Here is a 16,276-nt window from a genome sequence, read left to right as displayed (position 1 = left end):
ACTAAGCTCCCGACAGTCACCCTAATGGCAGTCAAGACAGACCTCATGGTCACATAGAATGAGCCCGCAAACAGACAGGGGTTTTAAGATTTGCCGGTCGCTATTTATATGAAAAAAAACACATTAAGTACGCCGCAAAGAACACGGTCTATGCGGACGGCTCAATGTCGTGTTTAGCAGCGCATTAAAACTCTAGGCCACTGCACATTCGGCACATTCACTGAAGATGCAGAGGTTGATTAAAACTGGCTCCACTTGAGGCATGAGAAGCAGTGCATTTAAGAGTTCATATTCTCCTTTAATCGCTGCTCCAGAGAGCGGACTTAATCGTCAGAACTGTTACTTAACTGCACGCTTAAGCCGTGCGGAATTAAACATTTAAGAGATTAGTTTCACAAAGGCAGCTTTAACAGTGATTAATGCTCTTACGTGGCTTGACAAATGGGCTTTTGCGATCCAAATCAAGAACGCCTTCTGTACCTTTTATGCCCAACTGAAATAAACTGAGGATTATTCCCTAAGTTTTTACATTGTCTTTATGGAGGTTTAGTAATAGGTTTTTACCCTTTTATTTATCTGGCAACAAAACTGACACCTTTATACAAGGGATCATGTTTGCATTAAGCACAACACTTGCGGTCAAAATGCAAACAAAAAGAAAACTGATAATGTATGCACTGTCCTTGAAATTGATTGGTCCACACCCGAGACAGCTTTTCTTAGAGCCTAGTCTCACATGGTGTTGGACCAGATGACGCCAAAAGGCGCATGGAGGTTATCTAGTAGCAACTATGCATGTCATGAAAAATCCATTATTACACTATGCTATGTGCATGTTATCTAGATCTCGATAATGATATACAATTTCTGCGAATTATGACAATGATGGGGCAATATTATAATTAGGTAGAGGGAAGGAGACAGTACTGAAATAATATCAAATTTAAAACTCCCAATGAAATGGTAAAAAGGAGATAACAAAATAATAAACAGCTGAATCTGATTTGCAACCACGAACCATGACAACTGATTGAATCTCTGTGGGGTCGGAGGGACATTGAATCGTTACATGTCGAGTGGCAACTCCACTTTACGATCGAGGTCAGAGTAATGTAATGAGCACAAGACACAGCACGCACTTCCATCGCTGTTTTATTTCCAGACGCGGTCATCCCTGTCTCGATGGGCCCCCTCAAGATGAGGGCTCCAAGAATGCACAGCTTGACAGCGTTATCGTCAAATTGTATGTACGCTGCTTGCCTGTTGGCACCATTCCAGTCTGCAGATTCTCTGAAAGCATCGTCTTTTTTATTGCAGTTCTCAAGGTATATTTCAAACGTTTTCTGACATCATTTTTTGACATGTCACACAATATTTATGTCATTACTTTCGGGGGCAGGCATGATGAATAAAGTCTCATTTTTGTTAAATGTGAGTGAGATGTAGGTGCATGAAGCTCACGTGAATATACCAGCGTAAAAGATCGGCTGATCTTTTAAGTCGAGGCTCCCCTCGATCGGATCTTGACCCACATTCGCAGCAAGCCTCGTCAAACACCCCAAATCTCCACAACACATGCAAGGATGCCCAATCTCCGAGCCAATCGGGTCATTTCAGCTGCTCAACGGATTGTTACAGCCACTGTGCGCTGCTCGGTGTACCCAGAGAGATAGCATTTGGAGGTCCCTTTTGCAAGACAAATAAAATCCCATAACAGCAGTGGCAACTGCAGCCAATTGGGAGGATGGCCAGGGTGACTGTTAGATTTGTTAAGAAATGCTTTGTAGACCGTCAGGTTTAGTAATTAAACGCTCATTATGTATCATGGCTGTACCAATGCCGGACTGAGAAACACAGGAAAGTGTTCCTTTAAGCCAAGCCGACAAGTTGTCACCAATTATATACCCTCACAAAATAAAACCTGTGACTAGTATATCGGCCACTAATTTGGCAACGATGTAAACGACGCAAACAAAAAAAACCGCGTACACTCGTTTCACGCAATTTCCTTTAAAAACGCTGCCGAGCGTCGAAAAAAATGCTTTGCGTGCACATTTTGAGTCCGTGAAGTTTGAAATCCATGAAGTTAGTGTCACGGAGGGCCGGATGTGAGCACGGGCGAGCTGGAGCGATCAAGCAGGGGCTTTCGTGAGCACGAGCGCCGGGGCCTGCACGCGGAACCGCTTCGCGTTACTTCTTCTTAGGCTGCGACGGCGTGTTGAACTTGAAGAAGATGATGTCTCCATCCTCGACGACGTAGTTGCGTCCCTGCTGCCTGTACTTGCCAGCCCCCTGCACGCGCAGCAGTGCGCAAAGCATTGCAGAGCAGCGTTGTCATGGTGTTGGAGATCTGAGACCGCAAGCACCGGTGAACATTTGGATTGTGACTGCGTCACGACGGAAGTCACTTGAAGGGATCTCAGAGGTAGCTCTGTGATGTCTGCTTCCATGGACCGTTTTCTAACATGAACAGTTGTAATAGGACAATCGGGATAAAACTGGGGGGAAATTACAACAAAAAATACTGTGTCGTCATGCATATATTGTGCGATATCAAAATTAAGAGAGCGGTAAGAGTCGCATTGATGCTGTGCTCTCTGATCGTTGTACAATACTTGAGGCACTATAATTGGATGCCACTCTTTTGCCAATTAAAAAAATACGTAGTACAGCGTTGGCGATGGTGCACAAGCACAAATCATAAAAAAAAAACTCAAAACATTCGTCAATAACGCTGCTGTAAAGAGGAAAATGTATGTAATAGGTGACGTTTCGTGTATGGGCATTCTTCACAACCGAGAGAGGCTTTTCTCTGTTAGGAAGCAAGGCCATTGGATTTGGCGAACTCGAGCATTGCTGGAAACATTTGAGGAAAAAATATAAAAATGGAGACAAATAAATCAGTGTCTGAACAACACTGAAGTTGTTTGCTTCTCAAGGACAGATGAAGTGCAACATGCTACAAAGGACAAGAAAATATGGAGATCCATAACTGTCAACCCCCGCATTCGGGATGACACATTATCTATATATATAAAAGGGACATTTGTGAGTGTGTGTCCCAAATGTTTAGCATACTTCCCAAAATGCAACAAACTTTAAATTTGGCATGTGGGTAGCGTCCAGACTGTACACAATGCAAAAAGTATAAAAATAGACTTTTGTAATTTGGGGCGGTGGGGGGGCGCAATAATGGATATATTTTGCACGGCAAGTGAGCGGTGACATCACATCTGTGATGTCACATCTGTGATGTCACCCGCATGCGGCAGCGTCACGCAGTGTGCCTGCTGACGTCATGCCCCCCCCCCCAACCCTCCGCGTAGGCCGTGAATTAATCCAAGACAAGAATCCAAGTCTCAGGCGAAGCCGGGTAGTAAAGTTAGTTACTTATATTTAAATATTCCAGATGAAAAGGTAACCCCACCTTGACAGCATTTTCTGAGCCTTCCTCTTTAAAGTCGTCATACTTCATGACTTCGGCCATGATGAATCCCTTCTCAAAGTCCGTGTGGATTTTTCCGGCCGCTTGAGGACCCTTGGTTCCCTTCTGCAAGCGGAAGGAAGCGAACATGATCATCATCATCATCAACTTCACCACAGTTCTCTCCCATATGGCCTTCATAATTCCCTCACCAAGCATGCAGCGGCCCAACCCCCACACGAAGCGACTGCATGCGTTGTCATAATTTAAGATAACGATTATAATTACGAATAAAATATTTCTGTTGCTTGTACCATCTCATTTGTACGATCGCTCAACATCTGTATCGACTGTGGAGTATTTTCAACTGCCATGTATGCACAGCCTCATCTATTTATGTTGAACTTCCTTCATACCGCACGTAGCCAATTGTGCTAATTGGAAGTGCGATTAGTCTCAACTCCCTGTACACTGTTTTGTCCACACTGTCTTGTGTAAACCCATCTCTTTGTACTGTCTGTGTCATGTGTCCCCTTTGTAATGTATGGATTACCATCTGTCTCGTTTGTACTGATTTGTTTGTACGGTCTTGTATGTAATTCCTTGTACTCTGTATCTGGGCAAAACCGTCTTGTTTGTTTTGCCTTCATAATGTATCATTTGTACCCTCTCTTTAACACCACGTCTCGGTTGTTTTATAAAAAAAAAATTAAGAGCATAAGGTAAACTATTTACAAAAAAAAGCGTGATTCTAAAACAATCGATTCTTACACGTACAATTCAATGCGTGCATGGTCAGTGCAGGAATCAATTTTAATCAATGAATCCCCATGAGATCTCCTTTGGGACTCGTTGGTGAATGGGCCCGGGACCCCTCCCACCCTCCCCTCCCCCCCAAGGATGCCCTGGGACCCATTGTAGATCTTTGGCCCCCCAAGGATACCCCAGGACCTTATTGGGTGCTGTCCCGGCTGTCACTGGAGCTTGGCGTCATTGTTGTTTGGACCTGGGTTGTGCTGCAGTGCTGCCCTCTCTCCCATGTTTCCCTGCCCTGACACCCAAACTGGCTTCTATTCTTTATGTTCACAGCTGCGTCTTGAGACACGACTGCATTTTAGACGCTACACCAATTCTAACTGTGGTCGTTGTTGTTGTACCACTCTCTTTGGCCAGGCACGGCTGACTCACCCGTATGGTCCACGCCCTGACCTCGTCGGGCCCCGCCGTGAAGAAGTACTCGAGCTGCAGGGCCGCGTATCCCGTCTTGATGATCTTTGTCAGAGCGCTGGGCACACATGGGAGGAGAAGAGTGAGCAGATTTGTAAACACGACGTGACGCTACGCCAACAGCACAGGCATCAATGTCAAAGCCATCCCTGGAGCGTGTTCGCTTCAGATTCGTTTGTAAACAGGGATTAAAAGGGAGACATAGTACTTTTATCATCAGTCATAGATGAAGGCTCCCCCTCAATATTCAACCAATACACTGCAGCTCACAACACTTTTCTTTCTGCCTCTTCCCTCACACTGCTCCATTTTAGAATTCACTCCCGACGTCACTTTTCTGAAGTTCCTATAACCTTACTCAATTCAAGAAACGTATTAACTGTTATCTATTCCAACTTTAATAGTGCTGGTTGCTGCTGGCGTTTTTGGGGGCCTTCAGGCTTGTGCTTTGCAACCGTGATATAAATCACTGGATGCCCAGCCCCCTGCTGGTGCCAGACACACAGTTCCACTCCTGGGGGCCAGGGATCGCACCTGGTGGTCTTGACCTCGCTCAGGTATTTCTCCTTCTCCTCGTCCGTCATCTCCTGGAGTTTGAGCTCAAGCGCGCCGCTGAAGGGGATGAGCACGGCACCGGGGTCGTTCTTGTCCACCCACTCCTTGATTTTGATCAACCTGCGGCGTAAGCGAGATGGACAAGCAAGCAAGCACGCGCACGCAATAATTAGGAAATCCCGCGACTGCGCGTGTCTTTTAATTAGCAGCATGGAAGCTAATGGGTAGCTGTGAAGCCAAATTAATTTGACTATTTTAAAACAATCCTCTTGACCCAGTGTGTCTCTCCAAGCTTTGGGCAAATCTTTGGTTAATTTGCCCAGTTTTCAAGAAAGAAAGTACCTAGATCAGCGACACGCATTTACAATACAGGTTCGTTCATACTGGACCATGTTGACGAGACTTATCGTCGATGGATGGACAGAGGTAACACGTAAACATTTAAAACCTTAGTTTGGAAAGTCATGAGTCACCGGGTTAGCAATGCAGTGCGCTAACCACGACACTACCACTCCCCATACCTCTCCCCACACAAACACATATGCCAATACCCGCCATTCGCCATTGCGTGACGGTGACGTCACCACGGCGCCTGTGCCCAGGCCAGGTGCACTGAGGCCACGTGAAGTGTCGGAGGCTTACCGACACAAATACACACACACATATGCTCAAAGACAAAGATCCCTCAAATAGCCTTAACAGACTATTGCGACAAGTGCTGTTATAGTGAGCAACTATGAAGGTTGGCATGGCACATGAGGGTGTGGGTGGCTAACACCACACCTGGCCGCATTTGCCTCCCCAGTGGAAATGTTTACACATCGCACCAGGTACTCATTTGAGGCTGAGTCGGTTCAGATAATCGTCACTAGTGTTGGCTGTGGGCGGGAATCGAACTCAGGGCGCCAGATTCATAGCGCAGCATGTTAACCGTTGTACTACCACTCCCCAACTCCACACACACCAGTGATAATCATCTGTACACACACACACAGCTACACGGTACAGGCTGGACAACGAGCAAGAGGAAGGGGTCGTCGTCGGAAATAATCCAGCCACTCCAAAATTACATCACGACTGATCGTTGCACAATTGTGATGTTACTGAAAGTAATACATGAACAAAAATAACAATATACAGTTATACATTTCATGTATAGCATGCCAAAATTACGTAAATATATCCAGACAGTGAACACACATAGGCACTAGCGGTCATAAGTGTACATTGCGATCGAGTGTGCCACCATGGGTGCTAGAGATCAAGTGGCCGTGGATCAGAGGTCGCAAACGGGTTTTGATTCCTTACCCGTACCTGTACCCGGCCGCACCAGGGTCGCAAATGGGTACCCGTACCCGGCCGGGTACGGGTAACCATTCCCTACCCGTACCCGTACCCTACCTGAAATGAGTGACAAACGGTTACTCACCAGTGACTCACGGCCTACCCGTACCCGGCCGCACCAGGGTCGCAAACGGGTACCCGTACCCGTACCTGGCCGGGTAGCCGGGTATCGGGTAGGGTACGGGTATCGGGTACCCGGTTGCGACCTCTGCCGTGGATCTCCCATCCGCTCTCGGCGAGGCTCACTCGATTAGCCGCTGCAGTGACAGCGGCCACCTGCAGGTGGCACCAAGCGTACGGGGGAATCCGTTGAGCACTTTGACTCGAAACTCTCAAGAGTGAATGGTCACATTCAAGCACACGTTCACAGTGTGTGTGTGTGTTTGTATACCAATAATTTCGGTCCGTCAGCCTATCACACCTGGGTCTGTTCCATGACCTCTTGTCAGCGAGCCTTCGACACTTCACGTGGCCTCAAGTACACCTAACCTGGCACAAGCGCTGTGCTGACATCACCGCCACTTTGTGACAAATGGCAGCTATTGCTGTTGTTGCCGTTGTTGTTACACACACAGTACGTATACAACAATAATCTAAATAAGACTTAATGTTTATGCACGCCGATTCAAGTAAAATCACACAGCTTGCAAATATAATCTCATGCCCTAATCTAGATGGCATGGGCCCTGGTGCAAAAAATGAAATGGGGCCCACTATCCAATTTAGCCTGGTGGCTGGGCGCCTCTGGCCCGACTACTCAATTCCCAACCCAACACTCACGAGCTGTTAAACTCCCTTCTAACACCGCACGACGGTTCACAAAAGGTGGAAAAAAACATCCGCCCGCACACTCACTATCACCTGCAAACGCACTCACACCCTCGCTCATCCCGACATTAACACACTCGCTCGCCCGCACACTCGCTCGCCCAATCACTTGAGCGTATTCACTTCACTCACGCATTCACTCAACACGCTCGTTCGCTCGCACACTCGCTTCACTCACACTAGCTCGCTCACCTGGAAGCTCACTCATACATTCATTCACGCGCTCGCTGGCTCGCTGGCTCGCTGGCTCACTTCCTCGTCCCCGTAGAGATTTACGAGGTGTGCAGCGCAGGCGTGACACCGACCAACAGCTTGCTCTGGCGAGCGGAATCGATTTATAAGCGAAATGAAGAGAGACCTCTGCACCCCGGTTCTCATTGTGAGGTCACGGGGGGCCAAAAGGGCGCTTGGCATTCGAACGGCAGGCGCGTGACGAGGCACGGGGAGGGGCAGCACCGCCAAGCGGCCGTTTCATCACCGCAAGCTCCCCTGCTAAGCAGGGCTCCTCGTTTATTTGTCTCGACTGACCTTAACCAGGAGAGTGGTGGTAAAATGTCACCGCTTCAGTGAACTAACGTGATAAATAACAAGGTTAGATACAAAAATAAAAAAGGAAATTGTTTTATTTTTAAAATAACGCTGAGGAACAATAAGGAATATATCAATATTCAGCTGACTGGCCTTATTCAAGTCAAAGGCCTCTTGGGCAAATTGTTCTGATCTTTTTTTCTTTCAAGGTGACAAAGTATTAATCTAGCAAAAAAAAAAATGCAGTGTGGTGGCACAGTGGCTAGGACATTACACTACGATCTCGATTGCCTAGGTTCGACTCCTGACGATAGCAAACAAAAAATAAATCTATCCTGATCACGATGATGGTAATAATTATTCAAGCCTTTTTCAATAAACTGCGGGATGAAGACCTCCCCATGTCGTGTCCGTCAAGGAAACTGTTTGATCATACTTCACCACACTGGTCGGTGTAGGCTGGTGAAAGTGGCACGGTCGTAGTGGTTAGTGCGCTGGACTGTGAGCCCGGTGACCTGAATTCAATTCCCATGGGTTGACCGAGCCTTAAACGAGTACATGATGTTGGTGCTCACAGCGTCTGGAGATGCGGTTACATTTACACGCTCTTTATCTCCAAACTGCATCGTGTTACTTCGCCGTTATCGTCGCGACTACTGCATTAATAGCGGGGACGCAGACGGACGTCAATTGTAACAAACAGCGGTTGTGCAAATTGGCACAGTTAACAAGTTGCAAAAGGTGTAATTGTTAGAACGACGAAGCCGGGCTTTAATTTACACCAATGCTAATGGCCAAACGGTAAATTACTAACAGTGCTGCCACTGATGATAGCGGCGAAGGACAGCGCCGATCCGCCCGACCTCCGGCTGCGTCCCCACTGCCGCGGAAGTACCCTCCGCTCGTCACGCGTGCGCGCCGCCCCAAACCCCCCCTCGTTCGACGACACGGCGCAAACAGAGCCATTAGCTCCAACCACCTCCTCCTCCGCCGCCCCCCCCAAACCGTTAAAATTTAATCATCAAGCCCGGCACTCGGCACACCTGCGCCACAGCGTCAACACGACAGCCATGCGACAAACGAGCGCGCTAATAATCAGTCTCCCCACCCTCCTCGGCTCTTGTGCAGGAATTCCGCCGGTGAAAAATATTGAGCCTTAAGTAGCCTCTTCCAATCCATTTAAGTGCGGCTTGTAATTTGGGTTTGTTTTGGGCAGTTCATTTAGGGAGCCGCGGGTTATTGTCTCACTGGGACGGGCAGCGGGGAGGGAAGGGGATTAGAGCCCCGGGTAATAAAGCGGCTACCGATAATGAAGCTTCATCTGGAGTATCCATCAGCGGGGAGCACTGACCCACACGAGCGTGGCTTTGCTGAAACAACCGCTAGATGATAGGGAGCGGCGGGAGACAAAAAAAGAACAAAAAACAAGTGCGCTTTCTGTTTTGTTGGTTAACCGTTTTCCATCCGACGGCACAGACAGCCAGTCCCCGGATCCATCCACTCGGTTGGAAAAGCAGCCCCAATAAATTGACGTGCCGTCTTAAGTTTGTTTAAACGCACGCCATTATTCGGAAAGATTCTTGGTAACTTAGTTAAGGTTATTCAAATTAAGAAAAGCAACGGTAGAACACGATCACGTTATTACGTGTTAGTATCTGCCATCGGGCATTTGTCCATTTTGTCTACGCGTTCTCGTGAAATTCGTGAACTGGGCCCGAAGTCAGCGGCGGTGTGGCGATGTGTCGAGGATCATATGCAGCGCCGTATTTCAAAAGCCTGAGTGGCAACGGCTTCGGTGCACAACAACTTACAAAGAGTTTTTGCCGGGCGTCAAGTTCAATTACTGGAAAAGGCACAAACTCGGCGACAGAAATCTATAGCGTTAAGCGAGCGAGTGCGTTAAGACTATATTACCCCGCGCGTGCACTTGTCTGAATGATTTTTTTCCCCAAGCGCACTCAACAGAAGGGACGATATTGACAAAACAAAGGAGCCACTTTGCAAGACAGAGGGAGGACGAGCGGCACGCTAAGAGAGCGAGAGACAAAGAGAGACAATGAAGGAAAATTTGTCGACTTGTGCACACGCGCGTGCGTGCGCGACAACCCCACGCGTCCTCTCTCCCCCGCAAGGCGTGGTGGCGGTGCAGCACAGCCAGGGTTACAGATCACATGATCTAACATCTGCCCGGACTCCCGTTGGGCCTCGGCTGTTCATTCATCAGCGGAGAGATTGTGAGGAGTGCGACGGTCCCATCACTCTTATCGCCCTGACGTGCCCTTCCTCTCTCCACGTCTCCTCCGCTGACGGCTCCTCATATAATCACCCCAAACTGCTGCCCCCACCCCTGCTGAACACCCCCCCCACCCCACCACTGGAGCCCCCTCCACCTTCCTCATCCACCCGTACGCCTTCAACCCAAATGAGTGGCTCAGCCCACCCGCCTCCCCCACACCCACCCCCCACTGCCCCCCCACCCACTCACCGCCCCCCCCACGATGCCGTTTATTGACTGGGCTCCCGCTCCCGTTGCGGTGAGGGACGCGGGTCGCGCCACAGGCCGACGTGTTGCCGATTTCCCTGCCGGAACGTCCGCTCGCTCGTAACGTCCGCTTGCTTGTAACGGCCAAGTAGCGGCTGGGAGTATGTGTCGTGGACCCTCCAACGGCGGGGCGGAGCCGACTGTCGGCGCGTTCGCCAGTTAGCGCAGAAACGGCGGTTGGATTCCCTGCTGCTGCTGCTGCTGCCGTGAACTACATTTACATGGGGAAATCGGGAACTAAATTGCATGATTGTAGACCTGGATGTAAAAAGAGCAGGACTAACGATGAGATGTCCTCCATAAGAGGTTTTTGGGGATAGATCGCGTAAATATGTGTCGTTAAACCCGCCACCACCCGACACAGCCAATTATTAAATTGCGTCACGTAAACAGAAGATGCCAATTCGTTACTAGTACAGCACACCAGTGTGTTGGAGAGTAAACCCACAACATTTACCATACAAGAGCATTTCCTACTAGCATTTGTACATCCATAGATGTACGAGTTTGCGTACAGGGTAAACTGGCTTTTTGTTGCCCATTCTCAATTCTGCGTACAACCCAATACAATTTGATTAATCAAGCTTTTAAATTAAGCCACATGTCACGAACCTGTAGAGAAACCGTAGGCATATTCAGATCACATCTCACTTTGATTAGTCTAACATTAAATATGAATGCAGGAAACGTGAATCTGTCTCAAGGGCCCTATGATATAAAATGTGATTGAAAAAATGCTATGGCTTTAGTCAGAGTCCCGACGGAAGCTCATTTACATCATTCTACAGGGTTTCCATTGTAGAATTATTATAATTAGCAGTTTGAGCTAGGCTAATTAAATTATACAAACCCACTTGGAAGACGCTTTTATCCCTTTAAACTTGCACAATACAGCATACACGAATCTGGCCTTCATCCAGCAGTGGATGGCTTACAGCGGATGATGATGATGATCATCATGACGATGATGATGAAACCTGCACTTGTGCGACGTGGCATTGGCGAGACTCGTCGCATCGAGATTTCAGAGTCCCAGGCGTTCGTCAGCGCCGCTGCTGTGATCGTTCGGGAACGCTTCCGTTACGTTCGACCGCACCGCTCAGCTGCCACAAATGACGGGGAAGGGGGGGGGTGGTGGAGGGACGCCCCCGACATAAATCCCACCCAAAGTATCTCCCCCGCGCACGCCGAGATGTGAGGGGCGCGCAGAGAACCGCCTCGCAATTTCCGCAAATAAAAAAGCGGCGCACCCACAACTCGAGAGGAGGACCCTTCAAACTTTGCCGCCTGATAAATGCAAAGGTGTCCCTGCACTCCCTCCCTGGCTTCACCCTCCTCTTCCTCCTCCGTTTGTTTCCCCCAAACGCGACGCACGCACACGGGGGGAATCGTGTGCACAGATGCGATATAGCGCTCGGCGTGCCCAATTTCTCGGCACGTCATCTTTCAGCGGAGTCTGAAAATGTTCCCCCCCGCTCCCTGTGCTCAATGAAAGGAGCCTTTTTTGTGTGTGTGCGTTTCGTGTCAAGCAAGTGCTGTACATCATTTTCATGCCCTGCAACACAAGCCCAGCATTGTCATTTCAGATGGAATCGCCGGTTATTTGCCGCTGCTGCCACTGCTATGGTTGTTACTGCTCTCAAACTTGCTCCTTTTTTTCCCATCGTCTTTTATCACGACATTTTTTTCGAAAACTTTTGTTTGTCCCCCGTGCGATGAGATGCTCTCGGTTTATCGCGTGAGCGGCTGGCTCTAAACGAGGGGCGCCGACAGTGAAACTTAGTTTGCAAATGGATAAACAAAGTAATTGCTGTGTTCACAGACTCGGTCGGGCTCACCGAGGCTGCCTTGAGTAAACAAAAAACGAGGGCCCTCCATGAATGTAGATGAGCCCCAGCAGTTCTATGCCTGCAAACACTTGTTCACAACAAGACACCGTACACAAGCACACACACAAAAGCCACGATGCCCCATTAAACCTTATGGTGAGCACCTACTTTAGCAAGCGCCTACTTACTACGACACCACAAGCTCACACAGAGTACTATCTCACAAAACAAACAAAGAGAAAGATCCCCAATATAGCCTCATCCGACTGTTGGGGCAAGTGCTGTTAGAGGACACCTATGAAGGCCGGCACGGTACATGAGGGGTCGGGTGGCCAGCACTACGCCCGGCCGCCTATGTCTCCTCAATGGCGATATTTCACACATCGCACCAGATACTAATTTGAGGCTGAGTCCACCTAGGGGAGGCCCAGGACCAGTTCAGAAGTTTTGCACCAATGTTGGTGACTGTGAGCGTCATGCACTAACTGCTACACTAACGCTCCCCACGTCCCTCACACACACACTCTCACACCACCCACTCTCACACTTCAAACTCTCTCACACACGTGTCCACTCAACCACCGATGGCCCGGTGATGCTGCTGCTGCTGCTGGAGTTGCCTTCTCAGCAGGACGTGGAGAAGCAACCGGCGCCACCAGCAGCAACTGCGAGTCTCTAATTGGACGCGGCACCGGCACAAAGCTGTTGACTCCGGGGAAACGACAACAAAAAGAAGAGGGGTGGTCGTGCATGACGCATGCACACACGCGCACGAGCAAGCGTGAGGGACAGCAGGGCCTAACATCTGTGCCTTCGCCCGCGGGAGTGACGGGCTTTTCGTTTTTTTCACGCTGCCGAGACCACCGCGACGACGACGCGCAAACGGCCGCCTGGGACGGACGTTCAAAGCCTCGGCACCCAGGGGACGAGGTCGCGGATCCCACCGGCTGAGGGGCACGGCTGTCCCTTTAAATTTCGCGAGCCAGCCGGGCGGGCCGATAAGCCCCAGTCGGGCCGTGGGCTGTAGCGCTCTTGACGGCAGGCGCACAAAGAGCAGCGGGTTTATTTGTAGATGCTTTCCAGATATTGCGTTAAATTCAATTTCGCCTCTTCAGAAGCAGAAAAACGGTCGTGATGAGATGTCTCTTTTGCAAGGGAGACCAGGGAATGCGGTTCACTCTCCATTATCCGTGGGCGGCTTGCACAGGTTGCGGATTAACAATGCTTGCGAGAAAAAAAAATATGGGTGCATGCTCGTTTAGTTGTTAAACACTTTTAACTTTTAGTCCATTACTCTTGTAACAGACAATTGCAAGTGAACTCATTATTTTAAGAAGGAATAATACGATTCTACATCTTTACTCCAATTCTACTCCCAGTCTATGCAAGAAAACCAATGTGTCTACAGCCAGACGTGTGTTTTGCGTTATCTGTGATTTTGTTTAATTCAGCTCCCCCCTGCCCCCCCCCCTATTACCTGAAATAACTGATAGTTAATCGTAAGTAGAAGGAAGGAAATGTCGAGAGTAATCATGAGTTATTCATTTATATTTATAATTTGGTTCATGAAGCCGCGATCAATCATGGGACCGAGGCTCTGTTGGGTTTCAAACCGTGGCTTTTGCACGAAGATTTGTGGTTGTAAATTGGTATTGATTTACTTGCACCCTTGTTTGTTTTTGTGATAATAGTGGCTGGTGCAGCAGTCGGTTCAAGCGCACAGAGTTGGACCAATGTGGAAACATCAACATACGTAAATACTCAGGCATGTTTGTATTTATCTTTTAAATGCCCGAGCAATATGCTGCGATAGACATTGAAATGAGTCACGCACGCACGCAGACACGTGAAAAATCCCTCTTCCTCAAATGAACTGGACGTGCACGCTCACCTATCGAAAGAGCATCGTGAATTGTGGTCGCATTTGTCAATCCGCCGCCGGATGAAAGCCTCGGCCACACCCTGCGAGTTGTGGAGGTGATTGTTTGGCGATACTTCACTACGCTGATCATCGAGGATTAGTGGATAGAGGAGCGCAGTGATATTATAATTTACATTTGTAAGGCGCATTTCATGCAAGGATCCCAAGTAGTCGTGCGAGCAGAGACGACGATGTGTTTAAGCTGCACGGCCCTCTGTTACCCAGAGCGTAGCCACACGGCCTAGAACAACCTCTTTGTGCACGGTGATTACCCATCCAGATCACACGAGTTCCGGCGAATCCCGGGTGATGATGTGGTGTAACAGGCAGTCACGGGTAGATGGTTACAAAAATAAAATCCGAATTGTGCGTCGTATTATAAATCTTAAAAATAAACCCTCTGTGCATGTGTGCGTGTGTGTCTTAGCACACGCACGTTTTACTCACTCCTCGGCAAGTGGTCTGGATGCTCAATCACGGGCGCTCGCGCTGATTAAGTTGGCGCGGGGTCCTAGTTAGTAATTAGTGCTCTGCCTCGTACACGCGTGGGTGATTGAAAAGCTGCCGACGCGGGGTTGGACCGGAGGGTCCGTGCCCAAGTGACGCGGTCCCAATAATGGCACGGTGACCCCCGCGACATTGTGCAGCAACACACGGACTCGCCGGCACGGAAGCAGCAATCACAACGTGCCGATTCAAGGCCACGAAGACAACACTGCGCAGGAAACCATATTCTGACGCAACAACAAGCTACCACAACTCCTTGGTCCGCCACACAACCACCGTGACAACCCATTGCCCCACCAAAGTTTACTACGTTTGCAGTCTGAACCACTGACCCACTACGGCCGAGGTGCAACTAATTATTCAACAGGCGCGCATGCGGACAGTGTATTTATTATATCCCAAGCACGGTTAACCGGTTATCCGTATAATCCGTGCACAAATAATCAAGAGTTAACCGCATCTAGAACCGCGCGGCAGTTCTCTGAGAGCCGAGAGCAGCAACAGCAGCAGTAACAAACGGCGAGAGCAAAAACTAATTTTGATTTAATAAGTAAAGATCCTCGGCAGTGAAGAAGAGACCGGGTGGTCGAAATTTAATCCATAACCGTGGTCGCATTTCTTTCTCCTCCCCACCCCCCCCAGCCAACAATGTCCGAGAGGATGGCTCTAGCCGGAGAGAGAGAGAGAGGCCGGGCGGAGAGCGGGCGAGCGGCACGCACGCGAGCGAGCGAGGCGGACGATTAATAGGATAGAGTCAGAGTTGAGAGACCCTCCATGTCTCTGCGCAATCCATCACGCGTCCGCGAGGAGGGCCCATCGCTCTGCCGCCGCCGCCACCGCCATCACCTCCTGCCACCGCCGCGCTCGCCAATTTCTCCCGGGGACCGCCGGGTGGCGGGTGGGGGGAGCGCTAATGATGCTCGCCTCGCAAAAACGTTTACTTTCACAGAGAGACGCGTCTGGGCTCGTGGGGGGGTCGGGGGAATAAAAATTATATTACGCATTCGTTGAGGACGACAGCATCGTAAAGATGCATGCACCAGGGATGACACGCGTCGACCGATTTTCGGATGAATCAGGAAAATCGGAAGGAAATTTCCCATCATCCGTCAAAAACGTTCTGTATCAGGCTTAGCGAAAGAATTTGATGTCACGGGAAGTTTCCTCACTTTCATGACGTTATATATCAGCACTTTTCAAGCCAAAAGTGTGTGTCACACTTCATCACTTTTACGCGCACAAAGACTCAGCACGGCCTTTTGAGAAAAGCATCGGAACGTCACGGGAGGGAACTACCCCGGAAGAGAAGCCGCAGAACCACTTCAACAGCAGGCCTCCCAACCCACACCATGAATAACGTTCCCTTCACACTGTGCCACGTGTCTATAGTTTCGACAAATTTAACTCGAAACACTTTAAATAGCAGAAGATATTTTCCTGGGCAGTCATTAGTGGCGCCATGGTGGCGAGATGTTAACTACCTCGCCTCGTATACAAGGGGTTGTGGGTTTGATCTCGACCCTGACGCCTGTTGTATATTTGGAGTTGCATGTTCATTCTCCCTGTCAACT

General features: G+C 49.2%; 1 protein-coding gene across 3 annotated transcripts in view; it reads right to left on the bottom strand.

Moving 5' to 3' along the window:
- Positions 1-1,136: 1,136 nt before the first annotated feature.
- OLA1 (Obg like ATPase 1) overlaps positions 1,137-16,276 on the bottom strand; it is a 69,346-nt gene continuing 54,206 nt past the window's right edge. For all 3 annotated transcript variants that reach the window (XM_078608944.1, XM_078608943.1, XM_078608942.1), the window contains exons 8-11: positions 5,186-5,326; positions 4,613-4,709; positions 3,428-3,550; positions 1,137-2,292 (exon numbers count right to left, since the gene is read on the bottom strand). In XM_078608944.1, the coding sequence (XP_078465070.1) occupies positions 2,191-2,292; positions 3,428-3,550; positions 4,613-4,709; positions 5,186-5,326 (463 nt within the window). In that variant the 3' untranslated portion in view covers positions 1,137-2,190. The remainder of the gene's footprint in view (positions 2,293-3,427; positions 3,551-4,612; positions 4,710-5,185; positions 5,327-16,276) is intronic.

Source organism: Lampetra planeri, chromosome 31 (assembly GCF_965212315.1).
Source record: "Lampetra planeri chromosome 31, kcLamPlan1.2.h2, whole genome shotgun sequence".
Lineage (NCBI taxonomy): Eukaryota > Metazoa > Chordata > Hyperoartia > Petromyzontiformes > Petromyzontidae > Lampetra > Lampetra planeri.
This window is presented reverse-complemented; position numbering and strand designations above follow the sequence as displayed.